We start from the raw sequence: 26329 nt of genomic DNA, 5'->3' as shown, positions 1-26329 counted from the left end.
GTACGGTGAATTGAATTGTGTTCCTCAAAAGTGTATATTTAAGTCCTACCCTTAAGTACCTCAGAATGTGACCAATGGGGACACCTGGGTGGCTCAGTTAAGCATCTGACTCTTGATTTCAACTCAGGTCATGATCTCACGGCCTTGAGCTCAAGCCCCACATTGGGCTCCAGCTGAGCTGTGGAGCTGGCTTAAGAAATTCATACTCACTCTCTCTCTCTCTCTCTCTCTCTCTCTCTCTCTCTCTCTCCCTCTCTCCCTCCCTCTCCTCTCCCCTCCCCCCATCCCTCTCCCAAATGCGAGCCACTCCATCTTCTCTCTCTCTCAAAAAAAAAAAAAAAGTAGGATCATTGCAGCTGAAGAGAAGCTTATATTGGAGTAGGGAGTTCTTAATCTAGTGTGACTTGTGTTCATAAGAGGAGAGAGCCACAGGAGACAAAGAAGGGAGAGATGGCCACATAAAGACAAAAAGGGAGAATGCCATATGATGATGGAAGGTAGTGGTTAGAATTATGCAGTTGTAAACCAAGGGCTGCCAAGGATTACTGACAGGACCAGGAGACGAGGAAAGACCAGATTTAGTACTAGAGACTTCAAGACAGTGTGGCTCTACCTACACCTTGAAACACTTCTTGCCCACACAATTGTAAGGGAGTACATTTCTGTTGTTTTAAGCCACCCATATTGTGATACTTTGTTGTAGTAGCCTTAGGAAGCTAATACACTCAGTAATATCACTTACGGGCTTTTACTTAAGAGAAATGAAAGCATACTTCCACAGAGATGTACTTGAATATTTATAACAGTTGTGTGGTCCTAATTGCCCAAAGCTGAAAACAGTCCAGTGTCTACTAGTTTGTTGAACGAATAAATAAATTGTGATGTATCTGTGTGAGTGTATGAACTGCTGATACACACCACAACATGGATGAGTATAAAGGGATTATGCTAAATGAATGAACTCAGTTACAGAATTCTACATGCTGCATGCTACCAGTGATAGGACGTTCTAGAAAAGACAAAACTGAAATGGCAGAAAGTAGATCAGTAGTTCCTAGGAGCCAAGGGGTGGGCAGAAGAGATTAACTGAGAAGGAACACCACAGAACTCTTCTGAGGTAGTAGAAATGTTTCCTATCGAGATTGTGGCGATGTTATAAGATTGTATACATTTGTCAAAACTCATCAAATTGTTTACTTCAAAATGGTGAATTTTATTATAAATAAATTATACCTCAGCCAAGCTGATTAAAACAGAAGAGTATAATAAATGGTTATATTGAGCATATAATGAACACCCTTTTAGGCTGAATGAAAAAACATTGGTCTTAACATTTACAAACTACTTTTGGCTGATAAAATTTAACAGCATCAAGTGCAGAATCAAAAGTGCTGCATCTCAGTAACTTAGAAGTGAAGATAATGTACTCTAGAAAAGCCTTCTAGTGACGATCATAACACTAACGTCAAGGAGTTGAATAAAAGTAACTTTTTAGTATTTATTAATTTTGAGAGAAAGAGCAGGGGAGGGGCAAAGAGAGGGAGAGAGAGAATCTCAAGCAGACTCCACAGTGACAGCACAGAGCCTGACACAGGGCTCGAACTCATGACTGTGAGATTATGACCTGAGCCAAAACCAAGAGATGCTTAACCAACTGAGCCACCCAGGCACCCCAAGGAGTTGAATAAAATTTTAATGAAACAGTGGAAGAAAGCATTATTTGCAAGTTAATTTATTATTATATTGGGTGATTTAAAATATCTGTTGCTAAACTAGTAAATAATTTAAGTGGCCATGTGACGGTTTTCTTGGCATTCCAAAAATTGATACACTTAAGTTGGGAAAAACTTTTTTTCTCCTTTTACTGGGAAAATGGCATGCAGTATATTTAGGCGTGCATACAGCTTCCTGTTCTACCCAGTTGAACACAATTGATACATCCTCTTCTCCTTCCATGGGTCATTGAACTGTCTCTAGTTCTGCACCTGTTATACTCCATTGCATTTAACCATTTTCATATCTGTAAACTTAGGTGGCATCTTATTTATCCTTACCCCAGTCTACAGTACCTGGCTTCTGGTGTACATAAAGTAAAAAATTCGTGGATAGGACAAAACAATTTTTATAAAGAATTTTGTGCCATGATGCCTTTTATAATGTTTGACATCTGTTCAGCAAGCATCCACTGAGTGTTATGTGGAAAGCATTATACTAGCTGCTTTGGGACATACATAAATGTTGTAACATCTAAACTTTTAAGGTTAGAATTAAATGTAATCTGTGTTTAGCGTAAGGTGTGATACAAAGGATGAGGATAGGTAATCTCACTAGAGCTTTTAGGTGGATCGCAGCTTAAAAAAATACTAGAAAAACTGTTTAGTCTGATGACAAAGGAAATCACTTCAGCAGCTATTATTCAAAATAATCATAGTTTAAATGTCATTTAAGAAAACATTTCCTGGGATTTTTATAAAACCATTCTCCTTACTGTCATATTGTTAAGTTGATCAGAAGAGTTGGACTGTGCAGTAAATGAAATACTCTTTACCTTAGGGGAGCGGAAGACTTGAATTTTCATAAGTAGGCTCTTGGCGGTTCCTTCTGATGCTTCAGCACATTTCCTTTTCTCTAAAGAAGTACAATGAAGATTCAGTGGCATTTTATGTCTGTTTTTTACCCTTCGAGTAGGTTTTGGTCCTCATACAGGGTGTCAAATGTGAGACAAAACCTTTACCTCTCCTTATAGGAGCATTGAACAGGAAATAGAAGCTTAGTGTGAAATATTTTTTATATAAATGGTCAGTATAGCTCCATACTATTTGTTAAAAATGGATGCCAGAGTTTTCTGTGAATGCTGGGAAATACAAAGATTCTTAATACGGTAATGGCTGATGCTTTCATTCCGTGAACTGAATGGAAACCAAGCCTTGGACCTGAGGCATTGTGGTCCATGGGAGCCGTGGTGTGCCAGGCGGAGACTTTATCCCTACCACCACAGAGTGGAGGGTCATACCGGCTTTCCTTTGCACTACTGTTGCCTTAGTACTGTACTGGTGACTGTCCCTTAGGCAGTAGAAAGCAGTTGCAAATGAGGAGTATTTATGAAGCCTTCTGCTACATTGGTCAAAACTAAGTAATGTTAGTAATTAGAAATTAATATTGGGTTAATATTAGATAATTAGAAAATTAACATTAGTTTACTAGTAAGTAAACTCCAGGCTTTATTCATATTTTATCAGCTTTTCACAAATATCCTTTTTTTTTTGATTCCAGGGTCCATGCGAGGATACCACATTGAATTTAGTTGTCCTGTCTTTTGGTCTAACATGTTCATTTTAAGCACTTTTTAAGTTTTACAGAATATATGCTGAGGAAACAGATTATGTGCTGAACATCACTCAGTCTTTTCCTATTAACACAAGGCTGTTAGTTTGAAACATGTTACTATTCTGTGCCTTCAGGGGTTGTTTACACGTTTCTTGTTTTTTGCCTTGACCTCAAGCTGCTGTGCACTTCTTCTAGTTGGTCTTCTGTCAGTGTGCCCTAACCAAAAAGCCAAATAGCAGTGTGTACTGGATAAGTTCAAAAAGAAGGAGGAGTCCCTTTTAGCATTACAGAGGGCCTTCTGTTTATTAATGAATTCAGGTAAAGAGTATTGAAGGAAGTAGGAGTGATTAGGGAGGGAGAAGAAATGGTTTGAGCAGAGACTTGAGGAATTTTTGCAAGGATTCTAAAGGACTTCCATGACCTTCGGATACAGTTAGTTTTATGCCTACATAGATGGTGATAAAGTGCCATTACAAAAAACAAACATTTTCTCTGATTATAAAAGTATAATTATTATAGAATATTTGCTAAGACACAAAGGCAAAACAGTACACAATCAGCTATGAGTTTACTGTAGATATAACCACTGTTAATGTTTTTATTCATATACATATTTTACATAGTTAGGTTACTACTGGTATACAGTTTTCTGACCTTTCTCACCTTAATCTATCATATTTTTCCATGCCACTAAATAACCTTCAACACTTGACTATTAGTTATCGTTGTTCTTTGAAAACCACAAATGATTTAACCTAATACCTTTTTGTTGGACATTGAAGTTATTTTGAGTCTCACTACTGTTATATTGCTTTCAGCCTCCTTATGCAAAAATCTTCGTCCACATCTGTGTTCATTCTCTTAGGATAGTTTTTAGGGAAGTTGTACTCCTTTCTCCTCCCACCAGTTGTGGATAAGCATGACTGTCCCTCCTGCACTTTTGTCAAGTGCTATATAATTTTTGGACTTTAGAAGGCCCAGGTTTGTTTTGAAAATTTTCTTAACTTCGTTGAGTTTCAGGTGACAATAGGACAGACAAGTACAGTGTCTAGTACTTGAGGAAGCAGAATGATAAATGCAAATCTATAATGCTACAATTGAAGATTCAGAAACTATGAAAGAGGATATGTCTAAGCAATAAATATACATAGGATGGGTGATGGTATCTGTGGCATTACATACAGCAAAAAGTAGGAAGCCAAAGGCTGAACTGCATTCAGGGAAAGCCCAGATAATGTGGGATGGAAGTAGAGAAAAGAATCTTTCAAGGTGAGAGGGAATGCTGGAGATGATAGACAATGTGGATTTACATTAGTAGCAGGTTAAATTTTCTGTAAGGCATATACTAAAGAGTATTTGTTTTTTGCTTATTGTGTAGCGGCTGCTTTTGTAATACCAAATTTCTGACCCAGTCTCAGTATTCCACTATTATACCAATAAAACTATTCTGTGTCACATAGATTAATGTATTCTTTTCTTAAAAAATACTTTAATGTTTAATTTTCGAGAAAGAGAGAGGGAGGGGCAGAGAGAGGGAGACACAGAATCCGAAGCAGGCTCCAGGCTCCGAGCTGTCAGCACAGAGGACAGTATGGGGCTTGAACTCATGAGCCAAGCCATGAGATCATGACCTGAGCTGAAGTTAAACGCTTAACTGACTGAGCTACCCAGGCTCCCCTAGATTAATGTGGTCTTGATCTTCCTAGTGAATCTTTGCTTTTTTAGGTGATAAGGTATTACTAAAGTCCTTGTATGGCAAGTACAGGTCTCAAATTGTTCAGTTCTGTTTTAAAAGTATTTTATAGCACAACGATCCTATAGTAACTAGTGATGTTACTGGTGAATGTTGTAGACTTAATAATTATATATTGTATATCATTAATAATATATTTTCCCATTATGTAGAAATTTCTAAATGTTGAATGTAATGAGAGAGAATTTAATAGATATTTTTAAGTAGGATTTTGAAATAAGATTTTACCTATTTTGATAGCTTTGCTTCGTGTTTATGCTTTTAAGTCTGCTTCTGCTTTATAAGCCGAAAGGGAAATGGCGAGACAGCATAGAGCAGAAAGAGCAAGGATCTTACTTTTTAATGGCAAATATATCATAGGCAAAACTACTTGTGCATTATATGAGTAAGAATATTTTTGAGACCTTCCCTTATGTGACCAATGTTTGGAAAAAAGTTGTATTCTCCTGGTTATCACTGCAGCTTTTTAAGGTGTGGTGATTAGGGAAGTTGTCCAGGGAGGTTGGCATGCACCTGGCTGAGCCCACCAGAGTAGCATTACCTTAGTAAATTCACTATAATCCAAAAACTGTAATGAGTTTGGCAAAAATTGTTAAAGTCTCTTACATCTGTCTGCCCAGTAGGAGTAACAGTTACAGAGCCCAGATAGTTATATCATACCTGAGAATTGGAATATGTTCTTATGTTTCCATGCTTTCATTTCCCATTCTTCCTGCGTATCAGATCTCTTTCCCCCAGTTGTTTTGAATCTCAGCTGCACATTATATCACCTGGTAAGTTTTTAAACTTCTCTAAGCTTGGATTACAGCTGTGTTGATTAAATCAGAACCTCCTAGGTAGGGCCTAGGAATCAGTAATTTTTAAAGCTCTGTGCGCAGCCAGAGTTGTGATCCATGGTTTTAGATGTGGTAATGCCATTGGTGAACTTAGTAGCTCTTAAGGGGTTGCTTATTAAAATCACCTGGAAGATTTCTCCACCTTATTCCTTCCTTTTCCCCTTACTACTTGAGTGAACCAGTGTTAACTGATGGGAGTATAGCCCATGCCTTAGATGTGTTAGGACAAAAAACCCAAAGGATCAGTATGTTAAGTACTGTTTCCTTGTACTCTTTTTGGTAGATACTTTGCTTACATAAGTGACTTTGCATTTTTCTGGTGTTATTTCATATTGATAATTTTATGTTGTTTGTTCACTATTTGCATATTCTCTATGAGGCAGATGTCATATCTGTTCTGTTCATCACTCTGTTTTTAGTACCTGTCCATGCCCAACACATAATGGGTACTCCGTAAGTGTTACAAGAATGAATCATTAACACTGAGTTTTGGGAATACCTCACTGTTTTATATCTATGTGCACTACCTGTATTCTTAAGCTTTATAATTACATTATCCACTGAGGAAAAAGATCTATGTAAAGCCGAACATAAGTAGGAAAATAAGCTTTATTGAATTTTGAAAGTCTTTTTCAGGTTAGGGATTCTGTGTGGACATAAGTTTTGAACAAAGATGCAGCTCACAACACAAACATTTCCTGGTAGAAGTTATGCATTTGCATACCTGGCCTTCATATCAAGTGTCAAAGCAAAAACATAGAGAAAAACTAGTGAACAAACAGGTACGTTTAGAGTCTGCGTTTAAACTTCACAGTAAACTAGACTAGAGCTTGGCACATTTATCATCTTGTTAGTTGTATCTTACCCAGTCATAGTCTGTCTTAAAGTATAAGGTGGAAAATCAAAATGAGATGATCCAATCAAATGTGATTGATTGTGATACGAATTCACAGTATATTGGCAAAGTAGCTTAAGTTTTGGATGAGCCCTTAATTTTACAATGTACAAAGAAGGAAGGTACTTGAGAAAGTGTAAGTAATACTAGCTAAGATATCTAAAAGCTCTTATTAAATCTATGTTATTTCAGGGGCGCCTGCGTGGCTCAGTCGGTTAAGTGTCCACCTTCAGCCCAGGTCATAATTTTGCATTTCGTGGGTTCGAGTCCCACGTCGGGCTCTGTGCTGACAGCTCAGAGTCTGGAGCCTGCTTCAGATTGTGTGTCTCTCACTTTCTCTGCCCCTCTCCTGCTCACACTTATGTGTTTCTCTCTCTCTCTCTCTCTCTCTCTCTCTCTCTCTCTCAGAATAAATAAACATAAAACAAAATTTTTTTTTAATAGATCTATGTTATTTCAGGATTAGGGGATCTCTGGCACCACAATTCTCCAGTTCTAAGTGTGAGGATAACAAAACCTATCATATAAATTCACTCTGCATATTTAAAATCCTTTTTGGTTTAGATGTTCAGTGATACAAAACTCACTGGGATTTTTCCCCTTATTTTTTTAAATTAAATGCTTTTTGAACAAGTAAATAATTAAGAATAGAAAAGAATATACAATGAAAAGTAGGTTCCTTTTTATTCCACAGCATCAGATCCTTCTTAGAGGAAACCACTATTAGCATTTTCTTGTGTATCTTTCTAGGAGTCTGTTCTTATTGCCAGCATACACATGGCAGAAGGCTTTTGTAGTTTATACCTATGCTCTGCACCTTCCTTTTTTTTTTTTTTTTTTTAATTTAACCTATATCTTGGAGATATTTCTAGATTACTTTTTTATTTTCCTCACTGTGAGTTGGTATGATCCCCACATCCTATCCTTACCAGATGAAGTCTTCCTTACCTTTTGATACCCTTTTTCAAACCCAGTTTGTTCTTACATCTCTTCAGGTAATTAATCTCTCCTTTGCTTTGCTTCCATTTACTTTCTTTCTCCTTCTCTTATATACATTTACTACAGGTCTGCCTTTTGTGACACATGATCTCATCTCATGTGTCCCTTATCTCAGTTTGGTCCACCCTACCTGCAAGACCTGAATTCCCACCTAAGTACCAAGGTTTCATAAATGTGTATGTACAGCCCAGGCCTTACCTCTGAGTCTTAGATACATATATCTCCTTGAGATAGCTATTTCTTGTATATCTTTAAGATGTCTTAATCCCAGTATGTCCAAAATGAGCTTTGTTTCCAGGGTCCCTATCTTAGTAAATGGTATCTATATCCATCTCAGTTGTACCCTCCAAAAAACTATGAGCTATTCTTGATATCCCCTTCTCATGTCCCATATTGCAAAAACATAACTTCAGTTGATTTTTAACTCCGAAATCCCCCCTCAAATCCATCCTTTTCTGTTTGTATCTAGTACTGATTTAGTCCAGCCTGCCATCTTCACCTGGATTACCACAGTAGTCCACCCACAGCCCCTCTGGCCCTCTTCCAGACTATTCTCCACACAGCAATCTGAGGAAGTTTTCCAAAATGTGAATATTAGTATGACCCGCTCCCATGCTTAAAATGTTTATTGGCTTTCTGTTGCTTTTAGGATAAAGCCAAATACCTTTCATATAGCCTGACAAGGTCCTGCATGGACATTTTTACTACTTCCCTCTTTAGTTCATCTTTTATTGCACTCTCCCCTGTTCTCTTTGTTTCTAACCATCTTGGGTTTATTTCTAGTCCCTGCTACGCAACCTTGCTCCTTACTGCCTCAGGGCATTTGCATTTGCTATTCAGTCTTCCCCAGCTCTTCCCTTTTGCCTTCTAGTAAACACCATTAGGTGTTTCAAATATTATCTCAAGCATTGCTTCCTTTGTGAGACTTCCCTGATCTTCCTAACTAGGTCACATTCCCCTGACACTGAGCAAGGTATAACTCTCCTTTGTAGCAAATTTTCTATTTTATTTGTGTGTGTGTGTGTGTGTGTGTGTGTGTGTGCGCGTGCGCGCGTTTATTTGATTAATATCTTTATCCCCAGCTAGATGGTAATCTCCATGAAGGCACTGGCCATTGTGTCTTTAGTTTCCAGTGTAGGTGCTCAGCACAAAATAGTAGACACTTAAATCTTTAGTGAATGAATGAATTTATTTCTATTTTCTCCATTGAATCTTCTGTAGAAAGTATACAAAGTACTGTAATTTGATATTGTAAAATCTCAGAGACATTTTTCAGATTCAAAGTGAATTCATATGCTCAACAAGGCACAGTATGGGTTAATAAGCAGTAAGTACCATCATTTTTCACCAGACTTCACAGGTCTTATGTTTACTGGAAAGGGGTCATTCTGGGGGAGGGGATAGGAAGATAATAAGATAATGGTGAACTGCTTAGCAGAAAGCTAGACCAGTCTTTTTAGTTAGTAGAATTATTTCCTTGTATTGTTTCCTAAGCCATCTCCCCTCTTCCATTGTTTTGTATCTCTCCCTAGTAAGTTGTGAACTTCTAATTACGCTCAACCTAGAGAAATAGGGCTATTTCCAGAGCACTCAAGAATAGCACCTGTTGACTTAAAACAAATTGCCCGAAGTTTGGAAAGAGAGAGATGTGGTTAAGCTTGCATTTGTTCTCTAGATATACTTGCTGTGTCTGCCTTCCTACGAACCCAGAGACTTCAGGGGAAGCTTCTTAACTGCTCTGAGCCTTGGCTTTCTCATTTTTGAAGCTGGGATAGTTACAGTGTCTATCTCATAGTATTACTGTGAGGAGTAAATGAGATACATAGCATTTAACATAGTGACTCCTGGCAACATACAAGTGTTCAGTCAGTGCGGGTAGTTGCTGTTGTTGCTGAAGCTGCTATCACAGCACATGTTTTCCCAATACAAAGGTTGCTTCGATTTCCAGTCTAGTTCACACATGTCCATTTAGTATTTGAGGTACTTTAATGTAGTTAAATTTCTTCTTCATGCTAGAGATACTCCAAAGCCCTGACCACTATTGATAATCTTGTTAAAGTGAACTCCTCATTGATAATTTAAGATTATCTTTGTTTCCCTTCCTGCAGCTGAAAGGTAATAGAGTACCTGGGAGGGGGAAAAAGGATGATAGGTGTTTGAATTAGCAGTTTGTAGTGGAGGATAGGTATTCTTGGTGGCCTTCAAAAGTTATGGGGGAAGTGGTTTAAATTGACTTTTGTGAGCCAACTTTGAAACCACCATTTATATTACCACAGTTAAAATGTGTTCAAGTTCCTAAGTACCTGATTTTAAAACAAAATTTTGGAAAGCATCCCTTTGTAGGTTGGAAACTTTTTAATAGACCAACACTTAAATACTTTCTACTTCTTGCTTTAATATAGAAACATCTACTTCATCTAAGCTTTATGTTTTTTAAATTAATTTTATTTTTTAAATTAATAAACTTTATTTTTAGGGGTTCCTGTGTGGCTCAGTCTGTTAAACGTCTCTTTTTTTTCTTTAAATTGTCTTTAGTTTTGAGAGAGAGCCTGCGAGGGAAAGGGGGGGGGGGGCGGGGAGAGAATCCTAAGCAGGTTCCTCACTGTGTCAGCACAGAGCCCGATGTGGGGCTCTGACTCACAAACTGCGAGATCATGACCTGACCCGAAGTCGGACAGGTAACCAACTGGGCCACCCAGGCTCTCCAAACGTCCGACTTTTTATTTCAGCTTAGGTCATGATCTTGCAGTCATGAGATGGCACCCCGCATCTGTCTTTGTGTTGATCATGCAGAGCCTGCTTAGAATTCTCTTTCCCTCTCTCTGCCCCACCCCTGATCTCTCTCAAAATCAATAAACAAACATTTAAAAAATAAACTGTTTTTACTAGCAGTTTCAGTTTCATAGCAGAATTGAGCAGAAAGTACAGAGTTCCCATATACCCACTGTCCCCACATGCACAGCCTCCCCACTACCGTTCCACAGTGACATGTTTCTTACAGTTGATGAACCTATGTTTGCTGCATCATTAATCAAAGTTGATAGTTTGTGTTAGGTTTCACTTCTTTGTGTTAGGTTTCACTTCTTGGTGTTCTTCATTCTATGGGTTTTGACAAATGTGTAATGACCATTGTAGTATCATGGTATCATAGTTATATTGTCCTTAAGATCTCTTCTCTGCCTGTTCATCCTTCCCTCCCCACTAAGCCCTAGCAAGCACTGATCTTTTTACTGTCTTTATAGTTTTGCCTTTTCCAGGGTGTCATATAGTTGGCAATCATACATTACGTCCTTTTCACATTGGCTTCTTCCACTTAGTAATATGCATTTAAGTTTTCTTCATGTCTTTTTATGGCTTGATAGTTCATTTCTTTGGAGCCTTGGATGATGCTCCATCATTTGGATGAACCACAATTTATCCATTCACCTTGTTGGGTCGTTATGAATAAAGCTGCCGTAAACATCTGTGTGCAGGTGTTTGTGTGGACCTAAGTTTTCAATTCATTAAACACCAAGGAACACAATTGCTGGATTGTATAGTAAGAATATGTTTAGTTTTTCAGAAACTGTCAAACTGTCTGCCAAAATGGCTGTACCATTTTGCATTTCTACCATCAGTGAATGAGAGTTCCTGTTGTTCCACATCCTTGCTAGGAATATATTGTTGTCAGTGTTTTAGATTTGGGCCATTCTAATAGGTGTATAGTGTTACCTCATTGTTGGTTTAATTTGCAGTTCTCTAATGACATGTATCTAACACCATAGATTAGGTGGCTTTTTTTTTTAAGTTATTTATTTTGAAAGAGAGAGCAGGGTAGGGGCAGAGGGAGAGGGAGAGACAATCCCAAGCAGACTCCATGCTCAGTGCAGAGCCCAACACGGAGATCCATGTCACAAACTGTAAAATTTCGACCTGAGCCGAAATCAAGAGTCAGATGCCTAACTGACTGAGTCACCCAGGTGCTCCTAGACTGGGTGGATTATAAGCAACAGAAATTTATTTCTTAACGTTCTGGAGGCTGGGAAGTCCAAAATTTGGTGTCTGGTGAGTACCTGCTTCCAGATGCATAGATAGCGTCTTCTTGTTGTGTCCTTCCATAGCATAAGGGGCAAGGGCGCTCTGGGGTTCTAATTTCATTTAAGAAGGGCACATGCTCATAACCTAATAACTTCTTGATAGCCTCCCTCCTAATACCAACACTGAAAGTTAGGATTTCAACCTGACTTTTGAGGATACACAAACATTCAGTCCATAACAACATATGATATTGAACATCTTTTCATAAATTCATTTGCCATCTGTATATCTCCTTTGGTGAAGGGTCTGTGGAGGTCTTTTGCCCATTTTTTAATTGTGTTGTTCATTTTTTTATTGTTGAGTTTTAGGAGTTCTTTGTATATCTTGGATAACAGTCTTTTTATCAGATGTGTCTTTAGCATATATTTTTCCCCCAGTTTTTGGCTTCTCTTTTCATTCTCTTGACATTGTCTTTTGCAGTGCAGAAGGTTTTAATTTTAATGAAGTCCAACTTTCAGTTATTTCTTTCATGGATTGTGCCTTTGCTGTTGTCTCTAAAAAGATATTGCCATACCTAAAGTCACCAAGGTTTTTTCCCATGTTATTTTCTAGGAGTTTTTATAGTTTTGCATTTTAGAGTAATTCTTTGATCCATTTTGAGTTAATGTTTGTGAAGGATATAAGGTCTGTGTCTAAATTTTATTTTATTTTTTTACCTGTGGATGTCCAGTTGTTCTAGCACCATTTTTTTGAGGAGACTGTCTTTATCTTAGCTCCATTCTATTTCCTTTGTCAGAGGTCACTTGAGTCTATGTGGGTCTATTTCTGGGCTCTCTTTTCTATTGATCTGTTTTTCTGTTCTTTTGTCAATACCACATTGACTTGATTACTGTTGCTTTTATAGTAAGTCTTGAAGTTGGGTAGTGTCTGACATGGTTCTCTTTCAGGATTGTGTCAGCTATTCTGTTGCCTCTCCATATATAAACTTTATAAATCAGTTTGTGGATATCCACAAAATAACTTAGGGGGATTTTGAGTAGGATTGGATTGACCACATAGGTCAAATTGGGAAGAACTGACATCTTGACATTTGAGTCTTCTTATGCATGAACATAGAGTATCTCTCCTTGTATTTAGTTCCTTTTTAGTTTTATTTATATTTTTAATAGATTTCAGTGAGGGTGGATAAGTCCTATTGAAGTTATGCCAATATGGCATCTTTAATTCAAGGTCTTTCATTATGTAACCCATGCTTCAGTAGAAACTTTGTATTAGTAAGATTTTTTTTTCATTTTAAATGCATCCTGCACACATAGAAATGTTCATTTTAGCATTTTAATTATTTAAAATGGAACATTTCACCGTTACACCACAGTTTTCATAGTTCTGTCAAGTCTTGGCTTAAGTCATTGTTATGTCCTTTTCTCTTTGAATTTAGTTCAGCTCAAGGTAGAACTTCCTGCCTTCGGGATAGAAAGCATATGGAATCTTGGCATTTAGTTTGGTAGGGGTTAAAAGGTTGTGTGTGTGGGAAGCATTGTGTTAAAAAATGCATTTTTGTAAAATGAGTCTATTATTAAATTGAGCATTTGAAACATTGTATTGGGAATTATTCCAGTGCTGGAAAAAGACAGTGTTAATGACCCTTGCAGTAACAGTAATTGTTGAATTAATATTCAAGCAGTGAGAAAATGAATTTTGCTGAGATATCTGTCCTCATGCTGCTAATGGTTAAAATTATATCACTTGTTAACAGTAAGAGCAGCTAGTAACAAAAATTTTAGGCTAAGTTTGTCACTCAATCTAAACTTTCTCCATGCTTTTTACTCTTGTTGTTTTGTGTAGAACGTATACTAGCTTATGGGAAATACGGTATTTAAAAGGAGGGATGGATGTTTGTAGGGGGAAAAAAAGCAATAGAATAAAGGTACTTCTCATTTTCGTAATAACATTTAAACAAAAAATTGAGCTCTCATTATGGAATTTAACAGTCTTTTCTGTTGTTTTTTTGGTATTTGTGCATAGTGAGGTGTCAGTGAACAATTTTGTTTCTGTTTTCTCGTAATTTGACTCAGAACTGGAATAAATTTTACTTTGCTGTATCAGTGAAGTAAAATAAATGAACCCTTCTTTACGGAGGGAGGTAAAGTAAGAAAACATTCCCTTTCCCTTCATTCTCCTCCTTCTCCTTCCCCCTGCTATTAAACTTTCTCTCTGAGATCTCCCTTCTCACCTTGGGCAGATCCCATAGCTCTTCAGTCACTTTGAGTTGCCAAAATACTTATAACTTTTAAGGCATAAAAGTACCATCCACTGAAAGAAGCCTAGTCTACATCTTATAACCTCATGGAGCTTACATTCTGGTGAGAGAGACAGTAAGATAAATAAGTAAACTATATGTTAGAGAGTGATAAATTATATGGAGAAGAAAATAGGAATAATAAAATATGTGGAGATGATGTATGACATTTTTAGATAGAGTGGCCAGGAAAGGCCTCACTGAGAAGGTGACTTTGCAGTCAGGACCTGCAGAAAGTGATGAATCCAAACCATGTTGCCATCTTGAAGAAAAACATTCTAGGCAGAGATACATCTGTGCAGAAGCCCTGAGGTGGAACTGTACATTGTGTGTTGGAGAAACAGGTTGTTAGAGCCAGTTGAACAGGGAAGAGAGAAACAGATAAGAAGGATGATGGTGATAATGGTGGCAGCAAATTATACTGTGCCTTGTAGGTCAGAAGGCTTTGATCTTAACACAGAACAGGAGGGTGGTAAGCCTTTGGAAAGTTCTGACTAGAATTACACGATCTGACTTACTTTCTGCCTGTTGCCTTGCCGGCTTGTCTTTTGCAAATAGACTACCATGGTGGGAGTAGGGCCATAGGCGGAAGCAGAGAGGCTATTGTAACTAGCCAGGAGGGGATTCTGGTATTTTGAATCAGGGTCAGGTAGAATTTTGGGTTTGTTTGAAGATAAAATCAATAGAATTTGCTGATATACTGGATACGAGGTAAAGTGTTGTTAAAGAAGAGGTCTTTGCTTTCGCCATGAGGAACTAGAAGAATGGAGTTGGCATTTAACTGAAATAGGGAGGATTGTAGGAGGAGTTAGAACATGAACTCATTTTGGGACATGTTAAATATGAGGCAGTTTTCAAAATTATTAGATTCAAAATATTATAAAGACTGTTTAGTAAACATTTCAATGTGTAGTTCTGAAATTCAGCATAAAAACATAGGCTGGAGATACAGATTTGGAAATTAAGAGCCTACTGGTGCTTTTGGAAGCCATAAAATTGCATGAGATCAACAAAAGGATAGATATGAGAAGAAAAGACAAGAGGTCCAGGAACTGAGTTCTGAAGGACTGACTCTATTTATAGATTAGGGAGATAAGGAATAGCACTAGTAGTTGAGAAGAAAGGACCAGGAGAGTTAGGAGGAAGACCAGTATGTTATTCTAGTAACAAAACAGAAGTTTATATCCAGTAGAAAAAAGTGATCGAATGTGTCAACATGTTGCTGGGGCAGTCAAATAAGATGAGTATTGAGAAATGAGCATTAGGTCTAGTGATGAGGTCACTGGTGACCTTTGATAAGTGCTGTTTCAGTGTAGTGATAAGGAGTATAAAGCCTGTTAAGAGATCTTTGAGATGGGAGCTGGGAGGGGTAGAGTAATAGAGGTTTATTTTTTAATAAAGATTGGGGAAATGTTATCGTGATATTCTTGTGAACATCATTCCCCAGAGAGGGAAACACAAATGATCTAGAATGGCATGTGGAACTACTGGAATGTTACCCTTGTGTAAAACAGAGGGAATGAAACTAACTAATGAAAAGGTATGAATAGCACCTGTCTTGAGATTGTCAGCATTTATCACTCATTTTCTCCTCAGCTGTGAAGCCTCAGTGGCAGACCAGAAGGCAGCCTGTAAAAAATACTTTGCTTGAATTTGGGTGGAGCCAGTTCTTGTATCCAACACCTTCCTCCCCCCACCCCCACTAAGAATGTCTTGATTTGCAGGTGGCACCTTCTAAGAAGGCAAAGGGTGTCCTTATTCCAAATAAGGCAGCCAGCACTAGGGCTGGATTTTAGCCATTGCTTGCCTTAGGTTCAGTATTCTTGGAGCATTAAAGGAATCATACTACCATAAGCTTTGGCCTTGCCCAGTCTTCTCTAAGACAACAAGGGAAGTCACATTTAATATTCTGCTGTAATAAACATTTCCTTTGCCCTGGGACAAAACAGTATAAGTGAGAAGAAAGCAAATTTAAAAACCAATACGAGTTTGGTGTAGGAATCACAGCTCTTACTGCCAACTGGCAGAGGGGGTTTAAGATGTACCATTTACTTTCTGTGTCTTGGTTTTTTCAAGTATAAAGAGATGGGATTGGCTGCAACCAGATTCTTTTCAGTCTGAAATTCTGTGATTCATTAAAAAGTATAGTAACCCCACTCCAACTTCTTTGTATTCTCTGAAGCATAACATAGTTCTAATAACTAAGAAATATTACTGAGGAACTTTGTATTATGGTTTGTTTTTTTATTATTGTTTTTGTTTTTTGGTTTTTTGGATAACAGCTCCCTTTGGGTTCTTACACAAATAGATATTAGCAAAATTTGACCGGAAATTAAATTAGAAATATAATACAGCACATTGTTGAAGACAATACAGACTAGTTCACAGACTTTGTCCAAGTTCTTTCTGAGTCATTTTGTGACTGTGGGACATATGGAAAGTTGTTTAACTCTCAGAACCTTTGTTTCTCATCTAAAAATAGTAATGTACTAATAGTACCTACTTCATAGATTTGTAAGGAGAATTAAATGAGTTATGCCGTGATGCTTTGAACAATGCCTGGCTTGCAATATGGATGGAGTAAATCTTAACTAATGTTGTTATTATTATTATTATTATTATTATGACTACTACTATTATTAACATTACCAGTGTGTGACATGTATAGTTTAGAATCATTTTAGTGAAGCAGCTCTACCATAAAAGTTTCTGACACTATAATTTCATTTTATGATGATTACCTTAAGCCACCAAGGGAAAAATTAACTTGGAAAAGGAAATGCTGTTGAATCAGGTTAAACCCTTTTTTGTTTGTTTACAAAATTAGTGCTCAATATTATGTTTTTAGTTACAATGAAAATTCACTTAGGGAATATACTTGATTCTCAAATGATGACAGGACAGTGAGCCATTACTGTAATTAGTTTCAGTTGCTGTGTACACTGAAGACGTATAAAACAGTATTTATGTTAAAAAATATTTTTCCCTAAATGGGCCAAAATAGTGAGATTTTATTGTTCATGCACCTGCCTTAAATATAGGTTTTTAAAGCATGCTGCAAATATTTTGATTATACCATCAAGTTTTCTACATCCTTTCTGTATGGACTATTTTTTAGAGCATAGGTTTGATTTGATAGCATCACTTACCTGATGTTTACAGTTCAGTTTGTTTTACAGAATTAATAATACACAGTTATTTTGACTATACCTGAAAGTCCTATTATAATTAATACAATAGGTTGATTATCAAGTGGTTGATTTATCAATGCTGGTTTACCCTTATTTTAAATCAAACATGCAGATCATTTGTAAACTAATAGGTCAGTTTAAAAGAAGAAATGCTCGGGGCGCCTGGGTGGCTCAGTCGGTTAAGCGGCCGACTTTGGCTCAGGTCATGATCTCGCGGTCCATGAGTTCGAGCCCCGCGTCAGGCTCTGTGCTGACAGCTCAGAGCCTGGAGCCTGCTTCGGATTCTGTGTCTCCCTCTCTCTGACCCTCCCCTGTTCATACTCTGTCCTCTCTCTGTCTCAAAAATAAATAAACGTTAAAAAAAAAAATTAAAAAAAAAAATAAAAGAAGAAATGCTATAGATGTACATTAGTTCACAAAGTCAAGATAATTTATGATGTAAAGGTTAGGGAAAAATGGAAGTCTGTAAGGTAAATTTGAAGAGAATTTAAGGAATATTGGGTATGCCTTACCAGCAAATAATTGTGAGTTTAGATTTTATTTGAATTATCTTTCTTGTTTGTATTTTATAAATGAAATGATGTTGTTGAGCATAATGCAGTGTACCTGGGAATTAGTAGCATCGAGCATTCAGACTTTGCTTTTTTAACATTCCCTAAATGTGGGACTAAAAGGAACCAGGGCTCCTTGAGGAAATGGCTGATTCCAAGCCTGGGATCCTGGAACAGTTGTTGTGCCGTGTTATGCCGTGAAAGTAAGGAAGTATTTATAAAAATACAGCAACTTCTCACAAGAATAGAGGGGCCATTTTGAAGGGGCACCCACTAGCCAAATTTGGGATAATTTGAGCATCAAAACAATTAAAGGCAGTAATGAATTATATAAATCATTAAGAAAAAAAAGAGAATCCATGAGACCATGTGAATAATACACACATTCATACAAACGGGAGAAGAGAGGAATCAAGGGCCAGCTGGTAAATGTAGAGTAAATGCTGAAGTTGGAAAATTATGATTTTTATCACCATCATAGTAAAGTTTAGTTCAGTCAAGAATCACAAATGGATGTTAAATGTAGGGGAGAAATTTGGTTGAAGAGCAAAGGTTGCTTATTGTAGGAAAAAGATAGTAAGTAAGCAGTAGGAAAATCAGATATCGCTTGAGCCAGGTAATGAAAATTAACAACACCGGTTAGGGACAGGTGAATGAATACCTTAGTACTCTGAGAACACATCACTTCTGCACTGTTGTGGCCAGGAATGCCCTGTCTGCATCTAACCATGAAACATCAGATAACTCCAAAAAGATGAGCATGCTATTGAAAGAAGTAGGAGATGATGGGGAAGGAGGATGACTGTATTCACTAACAAAAATGTTAATGTTATAAAAGTCAAGGCCAAAAAGTTCCATCTTAAAGGAAACTAAAGACACAGGCCATAGATGATCTTAAGAGTAGATTCTGTATCTGGACGAGAATTAAATTTTTTTAAAAGTCATTATTGTTGGGTCAGTTGACAACATTATTTTGCAGGTAATTGGTTAAAGTGTTTTTTTTTTTTTTTTTTAATTTACAGAAATTGTGGCTGTACTCTGATTATATTGGAGGGTAATATAGGAAATGTGAAAACTTAAGTATTTATGGGGAAAGGGCCAGATGCATTCAGCTTACTCTCAAATAGCTCAAAAAAAAGCCTTGGGTGTCAGTGTGTATGTGCACATACATACATACAGAGAGAGGGAAAGAGAGAGGGTGTGGGAGGGAGGGAGAAGATGAAAAAGCTAGTGGGGCACAATGCTAACAGGTAGTTTCTGGGTTAAGTTATACACGTGTTCTTTGGTTTTGCAGTTTTTCTGGAAATTTGAAATGTTTGCAAATAAGTTTATACATATATGTATACACACATTGGGACTTAGTTCTTTTACTTTTCATATTTATTGCTTATTGCTCTAGGTTGCTAATTTACCTTTAATACTTAATTGGTTTAAGATGTTAACATTTATTGCTTATAGATATACACATTGATTTTTAATTTCTTTTAAATAGTGCTGGGCCTAAAGGAGATAACATTTATGAATGGAGATCGACTATACTTGGTCCACCAGGTTCTGTATATGAAGGTGGTGTGTTTTTTCTGGATATCACTTTTTCATCCGATTATCCATTTAAGCCACCAAAGGTAAGAACCTACAAGTCCATTCTTTAATCTTTAGCCTTCTCTAAAATTCTAGAGGTTAAATATGTACTGATGTAATCATTTTCATGGCATTGCTTTTCATGAATTGATATGGAAACTCTCTTATAACCAAGAATTTTGAAACTGACAGAAATTGCTTTCTACCTTATACAGATAACTTTATAGTCAGCAGAAAGAGTTTGTTAATTGTAAATAAAAATATGCCACTTTGCACACCAATAAAGGAGATAAATTTTAGATTTATGTTATAAGGGAAAATATCCTATGAAGCTTCCTGGAGATACCTGTCGGGATTAAAAGTAAAGCTGTTTGACAACTTGCAGAAATAAGAATTAAGTAAGTTGAATTTTGTGCTCAATACCATCTCTTCACAGCAAAACTAGAAAACCGCAGCAAAGAAGAAGGAAACGATTACTCAAAAAGCTTGCTTTGTGCCCTCTGTAGATAGGATGTAATAATGAGAATGAGGGTGGGCTGGGTGGCTTAAGCCTTAGTTGTCTCTCAGTATGAATTTAGATGGGTAACACAAGGGTTGAGTTGTGCCTTGGCAATTATTTTTCAAGTCTTAAATATAAGTTACCTGAATGGTTTCCTCCTCTTCTCATTATAAAATGGTCAAGCCAGCAGGTGAAAACTGCCAATATTAAGCCTGAACATAATTATGGTCTAGTTACAGAGACTTCTGACATGTCAGGGAAAAGTATATTGTTATCAGGCCTTTAACTATGATGAAATGTTTTTCTTTTCAACATAGTTTCTTATGTCCCCTACACTATTTAAAACACATGTAGCAATTTAATGCTTGTGTGCACATGCATGCTTGGTGAGGGTGGGAGAAGAGAGAGAGTAAAAATTAAGGATTTTTTTTTTAAACCCAGGGTTATTTCTCCATTATCTAATAATGTAACAACAGTTCCACCTAGTGATATCTACCTCAAAGTACAGACACCAAGGTTCCCTATCACCTAGAGGTTATTTGCTGTCTACTGGAATTACCAGTGTTTTGAATACTATACTGTCTCATCTGAATTTAAGATCTGTAAATGATTGTCTTATTTAATGTTCCCAAGTATGTAGAGTATGTCTTGCTAGATCAAATAAAGGAACAAAGCCCCCATGTTAATAATACTACAAATTGTATTCACATTCAGAATGATACATGTTAAATGCTGGTATATCATTAACTGCTCAATTTGCATTCAGTGGTTACGTTTTCTGTATTACAGAAAATAAAACCTTAGCAAAATAGCTCATGGCTGTATTTATAAACAGTGATACTTCTACATGCCTCATTTTTCTTGAAATTGGTTTTTATATGGTAGCAAAATTAGCAGAAAAAAGTTTGCAAGGTTTATTTTCTACAAAACTATATTTGTATATCAGGGAAAGGAAAAGAGTTCTATTTTTCTTTTTCTAACAGGTTTCAAACTATAGTTCTGTATATGATTTATCAATTGTTTTGGTTAATATAGTGGTTATGTTTTATTTTAGCATGTTACTTTTTTTTGCTGAAGTCTCAGTATTTTAATTTTCTTTTTTTTTTTTTTTCAACGTTTTTTATTTCTTTTTAAGACAGAGAGAGACAGAGCATGAACGGGGGAGGGGCAGAGAGAGAGAGGGAGACACAGAATCGGAAACAGGCTCCAGGCTCCGAGCCATCAGCCCAGAGCCTGACGCGGGGCTCGAACTCACGGACCGCGAGATCGTGACCTGGCTGAAGTCGGACGCTTAACCGACTGCGCCATCCAGGCGCCCCATCAGTATTTTAATTTTCTAACCTTTCCATGTTGATTCATTTTTCTTGCCTGAGATATCTTACACAGTATTATGAAGCATTATTCGGATCTGTAGTTGGACAAGTGAAAAAGAAATAATACCTCTGCTCTTATCTTGGTGTTAGGTACAATTATTTCTATACAGTTCTGATTATTTTTGAAGTTCAGATAAAGTACTGAACTTCTATGAAATAGTACAAGTTTAATTATCTTCTGTTCATTGATTATTAATAGCTGAAAGGATTCAAAGTTATTTATTGCATCATGTTTGTAAACTACACATATCTATTGAGTAGTCAGCTGTCAATGATCTAAACATATTATTCCCATATTCTAGAACAGAATTGTCTGATAGAAATACAATGCAAGCTACATGTGTAGTTTTAAATACTCGACAAGCTGCATTAAAAAAGATAGAGGGACGCCTGGGTTGCTCAGTTGATTGAGCATCTGACTCTTTGTTTTGGCTCAGGTCATAGTCCCAGGGTCCCGGGGTCCTGGGGTCCTGGGATTGGGCCCTGCTGAGCCATGCTCATTGTGGAGCCTGCTTAAGATACTCTCTCCCTCCCTCTGCCCCTCTTCCCTGCTCACGCCCACTCTCTCCAAAATTTAAAAAAAAAAAAAAAAAGAGAGAGAGAGTGAAATTAATCTTAATAACATTTAACCCAGTATACCAAAGATACTGTCATTTGAACATGAAATCATTGTAAGAATATTGTTAATGCGATGTTTTACATTCTCTTTTTGGTACTGTCTTTGAAATCCGATCTGGTATGTATTGTACATTTTTAGCCCACTTCAACTAGCCCACATTTTAAGATCCATATAACTAGTATGTGTACTTTATTAGACAGGTTTTAGAAGTACAGTCTCTTCCTTCTCCCTTACTAGACCACTGCTGTCTTTCTTGTTTTTAATTAATTATGCACCATTATCAGAAATACACTTTTGAGGGCTTTTAATATTTTCTTTCTAGACTCCATGTGGGTGATCATAGTACGCTGCGAGTTCTAAGACATCAGGAACTGTTTTGTTTTGTTTTGTTTTTCTCTGCAACTCCAAATTAAGAATTAACCACCCTGTTAATGTTTGTGACTGTTTTTGAAACTTGCCAGTATTTATTCCTATGATTTAGTCTCTTTTTTCATATATCTCAGAGATATATTAGTTTCCTTTATTCAGTACCTTAAGTACCTTGCTTGTTTTATTTTATTCTCTTAGTCTAATAAGACATTGAACTAGCTGGAGAAATGAAAAGCTGAAAAATAGACTGGTGATTTCATCAGCCTTCCTTTAAATCTTTGTCCAGTATTTTCTGATACATGACAGGATATTAGCAGAGTTGATACTGATCTTTTCTACTAAGAAACTGATGTAACTTTTGTCTTATGGTGAAAAAAAATTCTTCACCAGTTCCTCCTTTCCTTTGGCAGTAAAACACTTCTCACTTGCCATGTTTAAACAGAGGGCTGTATGTGCACGTGTGTACATGTATGTGTATATGGTACATATATGGTCATAGGTACCTATAATTATTGTATCATTCATTTAGAGAAAACCATCCAAATCAGCTACTCACTTTGGTGTGAAATCAAGAAAGTTCCTGCTCTACTGGGTAAAAGAAATGTCTTTCAACTGAATTAAATAAATAGAAACCATTTACTTTTGATATTACTTCCACCTAGTGTTTAATTAGCTCTTCAGTCAAATTATTTTCTATTTAGTATCTGTGTTACCCTTCACTTTTGTTGGTGAGAGTTTTAGTTGGTGATAAAGCATTCATTTTCTTTGTTTTTAATGGAACTGTCCTTAGGTTACTTTCCGCACCAGAATCTATCACTGCAACATCAACAGTCAGGGAGTCATCTGTCTGGACATCCTTAAAGACAACTGGAGTCCTGCTTTGACTATTTCAAAGGTTTTGCTGTCGATTTGTTCGCTTTTGACAGATTGCAACCCTGGTAAGCAAATCTTTATTAACACCTACAGTGAGGCTACAAAAACCAACGTGTTTTCTTGGTTACCTTAACTGAGTTGAGAAAGTAAGTGCTACTGGTGGAAAGATCAGCCTAAAGCATTTTGCAAGGAAATGATCAATGCCATTTCAGTTAGATAGACCAGAAGTTTCACAATAACTTTCTTGAGTTTATTAATGGCGTGCTACCTATAGTTACTTTCTTTCTGTCCTTGATGGACTTTTTCTGAATTAATGTAGCTCTACAGATCATATTTGCCAGGAGTAAAATAATGACTCGGACACCTGTGCATCCTTTCATTGCTCCTTCCATGCTGCCATGTGCTTTAAAAGCTACCAATGAGTAATGAAGAGCTTCTTGTTCTCCCTTCTTGGCTTACAGTTGGTTGTTTTAGGTGTAGTAATAGTGGATATTAAAATGATAGTTGATGAGATAGTTGGACTAGGATTATGATTATAGAAATGCAAAGTCATTAATATATAATCCATAACATTTTTAAGAAATGCATAGGGGCGCCTGGGTGGCTCAGTCCATTGAGCGTCCCACTTCGGCTCAGGTTATGATCTCACGGTCTGTGAGTTTGAGCCCCACGTCGGGCTCTGTGCTGACAACTCAGATCCTGGAGCCTGCTTCAGATTCTGTGTCTCCCTCTCTCTCTGACCCTCCCCGTTCATGCTCTGTCTTTCTCTGTCTCAAAAATAAATAAACATTAAAAAAAAAAGGAAATGCATAATTGCCATGCATTAACATGTGTAGTTGACTTGAGAAAGTGACGTTTAATCCTGAGATCTTGCATATGTTATCTGTCTAACTAAGTGGTCATTTTTAAAGAAGTAGAATTACTCTTTCTAAATATTGGGCTAATCACCAAAGGCTTTTACTGTTGTCTGAAACCCAACAGTTATACATCTGCCAAAGGTAGAAAAACAGGATTGAAAAGAGTGAGGCAGCTCTAAATGAGCTGATAGAGAAAGCTTTCTAAGATATATTAAGTGGAAGAGCAAGGCACCGAAGAAAAGTACGTATGCATAACAGTCCTGTTCTAAATGCGTGTACGTGTGCATACTGTCCCTGGATAGAGATGCTGTTAGCAGGTGACATCGTTTGCTAGGTAGAGAAGCTTCTTGAGTAATTGGGAGTCGGGAGGGAAGAGGGCTTTACTTTTCACTGGCTTTCTTTTGGTGCACTTCAGATATTATGCTGTGTGTACATATTTACCTTTTTGAAAAACAAATTCAGAGTAGAAATTTACAGCTCAGATTCAGTTTTTAGTTTAGAATTCTGTTTAAAACAAAATGACAAGTTTTTAAATGGAGATAAGGATAAGGATTTGAATCCTACTATTGCAGAATGAAGGAAACATTCTGAGTAGCACTGTGTTATAAGATTTGAGTTTTTATTTAAGAATTGCATTGAAAAAAAATTTTTTTAATGTTTATTTTTTGAGAGAGAGGGAGTGAGTGAGTGGGGGAAGGGCAGAAAGAGAGGGAGACACAGAATCCAAAGCAGGCTCCACGTTTCAAGCTGTCAGCACAGAGCCTGATGCAGGGCTTGAATTTACGAACCACGAGATCATGACCTGAGCTGAAGTTGGATGCTTAACTGAGACCCAGGCGTCCCTATAAATTTCATTTTTAAATATCCATAAGAAGGTAGAAATATAATCATCTTAGCATTACTGAATAAAATGCCAAGAGTGAAAAATAGTTTTTATATTTTATTAAAGGCATACATTTAAAATCAAATTTATTAACTTAACATGCATTGTTTTTAGTTAAAAGGGCTTTTTAAAATTGAATATTAAAATATACAGCTGCTTATGTGATGTTAAGTATTTTAATTTTGAAAATTTAGCCATTATATATCTGTCGAGGTGCTGCCTTGAAAATTAGTGTTTCGATTTAATCGACTCTTAAAACTGTGACATTAAGACTCCACATAATATATCTTTTAATGTTCTTTCTACTTTTTCAGCGGATCCTCTGGTTGGAAGCATAGCCACTCAGTATTTGACCAACAGAGCAGAACATGACAGGATAGCCAGACAGTGGACCAAGAGATACGCCACATAATTCACATAATTTGTATGCAGTGTGAAGGAGCAGAGGGCCTCTTCTCACTGTGCTGCAAATCTTTATAGCCTTTACAATACGGACTTCTGTGTATATGTTATACTGATTCTACTCTCTGCTTTTATCCTTTGGAGACTGGGAGCCTCCCCAAAAAGGTAAATGCTATCAAGAGTAGAACTTTGTAGCTGTAGATTAGTTATGTTTAAAACGCCTACTTGCAAGTCTTGCTTCTTTGGGATATCAAAATGTATTTTGTGATGTACTAAGGATACTGGTCCTGAAGTCTACCAAATATTATAGTGCATTTTAGCCTAATTCATTATCTGTATGAAGTTATAAAAGTAGCCGTAGATGACTAGGAATTACGTCATTTGTATTAAACCCAGATCTATTTCTGAGTATGTGGTTCATGCTGTTGTGAAAAATGTTTTACCTTTTACCTTTGTCAGTTTGTAATGAGAGGATTTCCTTTTACCCTTTGTAGCTCAGAGAGCACCTGATGTATCATCTCAAACACAATAAACATGCTCCTGAAGGCATAGTTTCCTGTCGTAATATTTTAAGTCAATCTTGTTAGAAGGTGTGTCTGAGATGATTGTTGATGAAATAAAAATGCGGATATGAAGATTGACTACTAAGGACCAGTACAAATAAATGAATTGTTAAATTGAAAACATTTGAAATCTTGTTAAATGTGTAGAGTTTTTTTTTCCCTTTAAGTACTGATGAGAGAATATAATGAGCTTAAAGATGCAGCACTGGGTTTTAAACCATTGATCTCAAAACACATGAAGCTCTACTTTGATAAGACCATATTTGAGCACAAGATAATATGAAATCCTGCCTCAGGAATCTGGTATTATCTTATAGAACATTTTGTTTCCAAATTGGTGATGAACATCCACCATTGGACAATATTGTCAAATAACTTTAATCTGATACTGCTTCTGTGTCTGTGTATTTTTTACTTTACTTCCAATCCTGTCTAGCTTTTT

At 36.8% G+C, this 26329-nt stretch overlaps 1 protein-coding gene across 3 annotated transcripts in view; it reads left to right on the top strand.

The window, feature by feature from the left end:
* UBE2E3 (ubiquitin conjugating enzyme E2 E3) overlaps positions 1 to 26010 on the top strand; it is a 92144-nt gene extending 66134 nt beyond the window's left edge. For all 3 annotated transcript variants that reach the window (XM_049615416.1, XM_049615415.1, XM_049615417.1), the window contains exons 4-6: positions 19361 to 19493; positions 23100 to 23247; positions 25237 to 26010. In XM_049615416.1, coding sequence (XP_049471373.1) covers positions 19361 to 19493; positions 23100 to 23247; positions 25237 to 25334 — 379 coding nt within the window. In that variant the 3' untranslated portion in view covers positions 25335 to 26010. The remainder of the gene's footprint in view (positions 1 to 19360; positions 19494 to 23099; positions 23248 to 25236) is intronic.
* The last annotated feature ends 319 nt before the right edge of the window (positions 26011 to 26329 follow it).

This window comes from Panthera uncia (genome assembly GCF_023721935.1).
Source record: "Panthera uncia isolate 11264 chromosome C1 unlocalized genomic scaffold, Puncia_PCG_1.0 HiC_scaffold_3, whole genome shotgun sequence".
Classification (NCBI taxonomy): Eukaryota; Metazoa; Chordata; class Mammalia; order Carnivora; family Felidae; genus Panthera; species Panthera uncia.
This window is presented reverse-complemented; position numbering and strand designations above follow the sequence as displayed.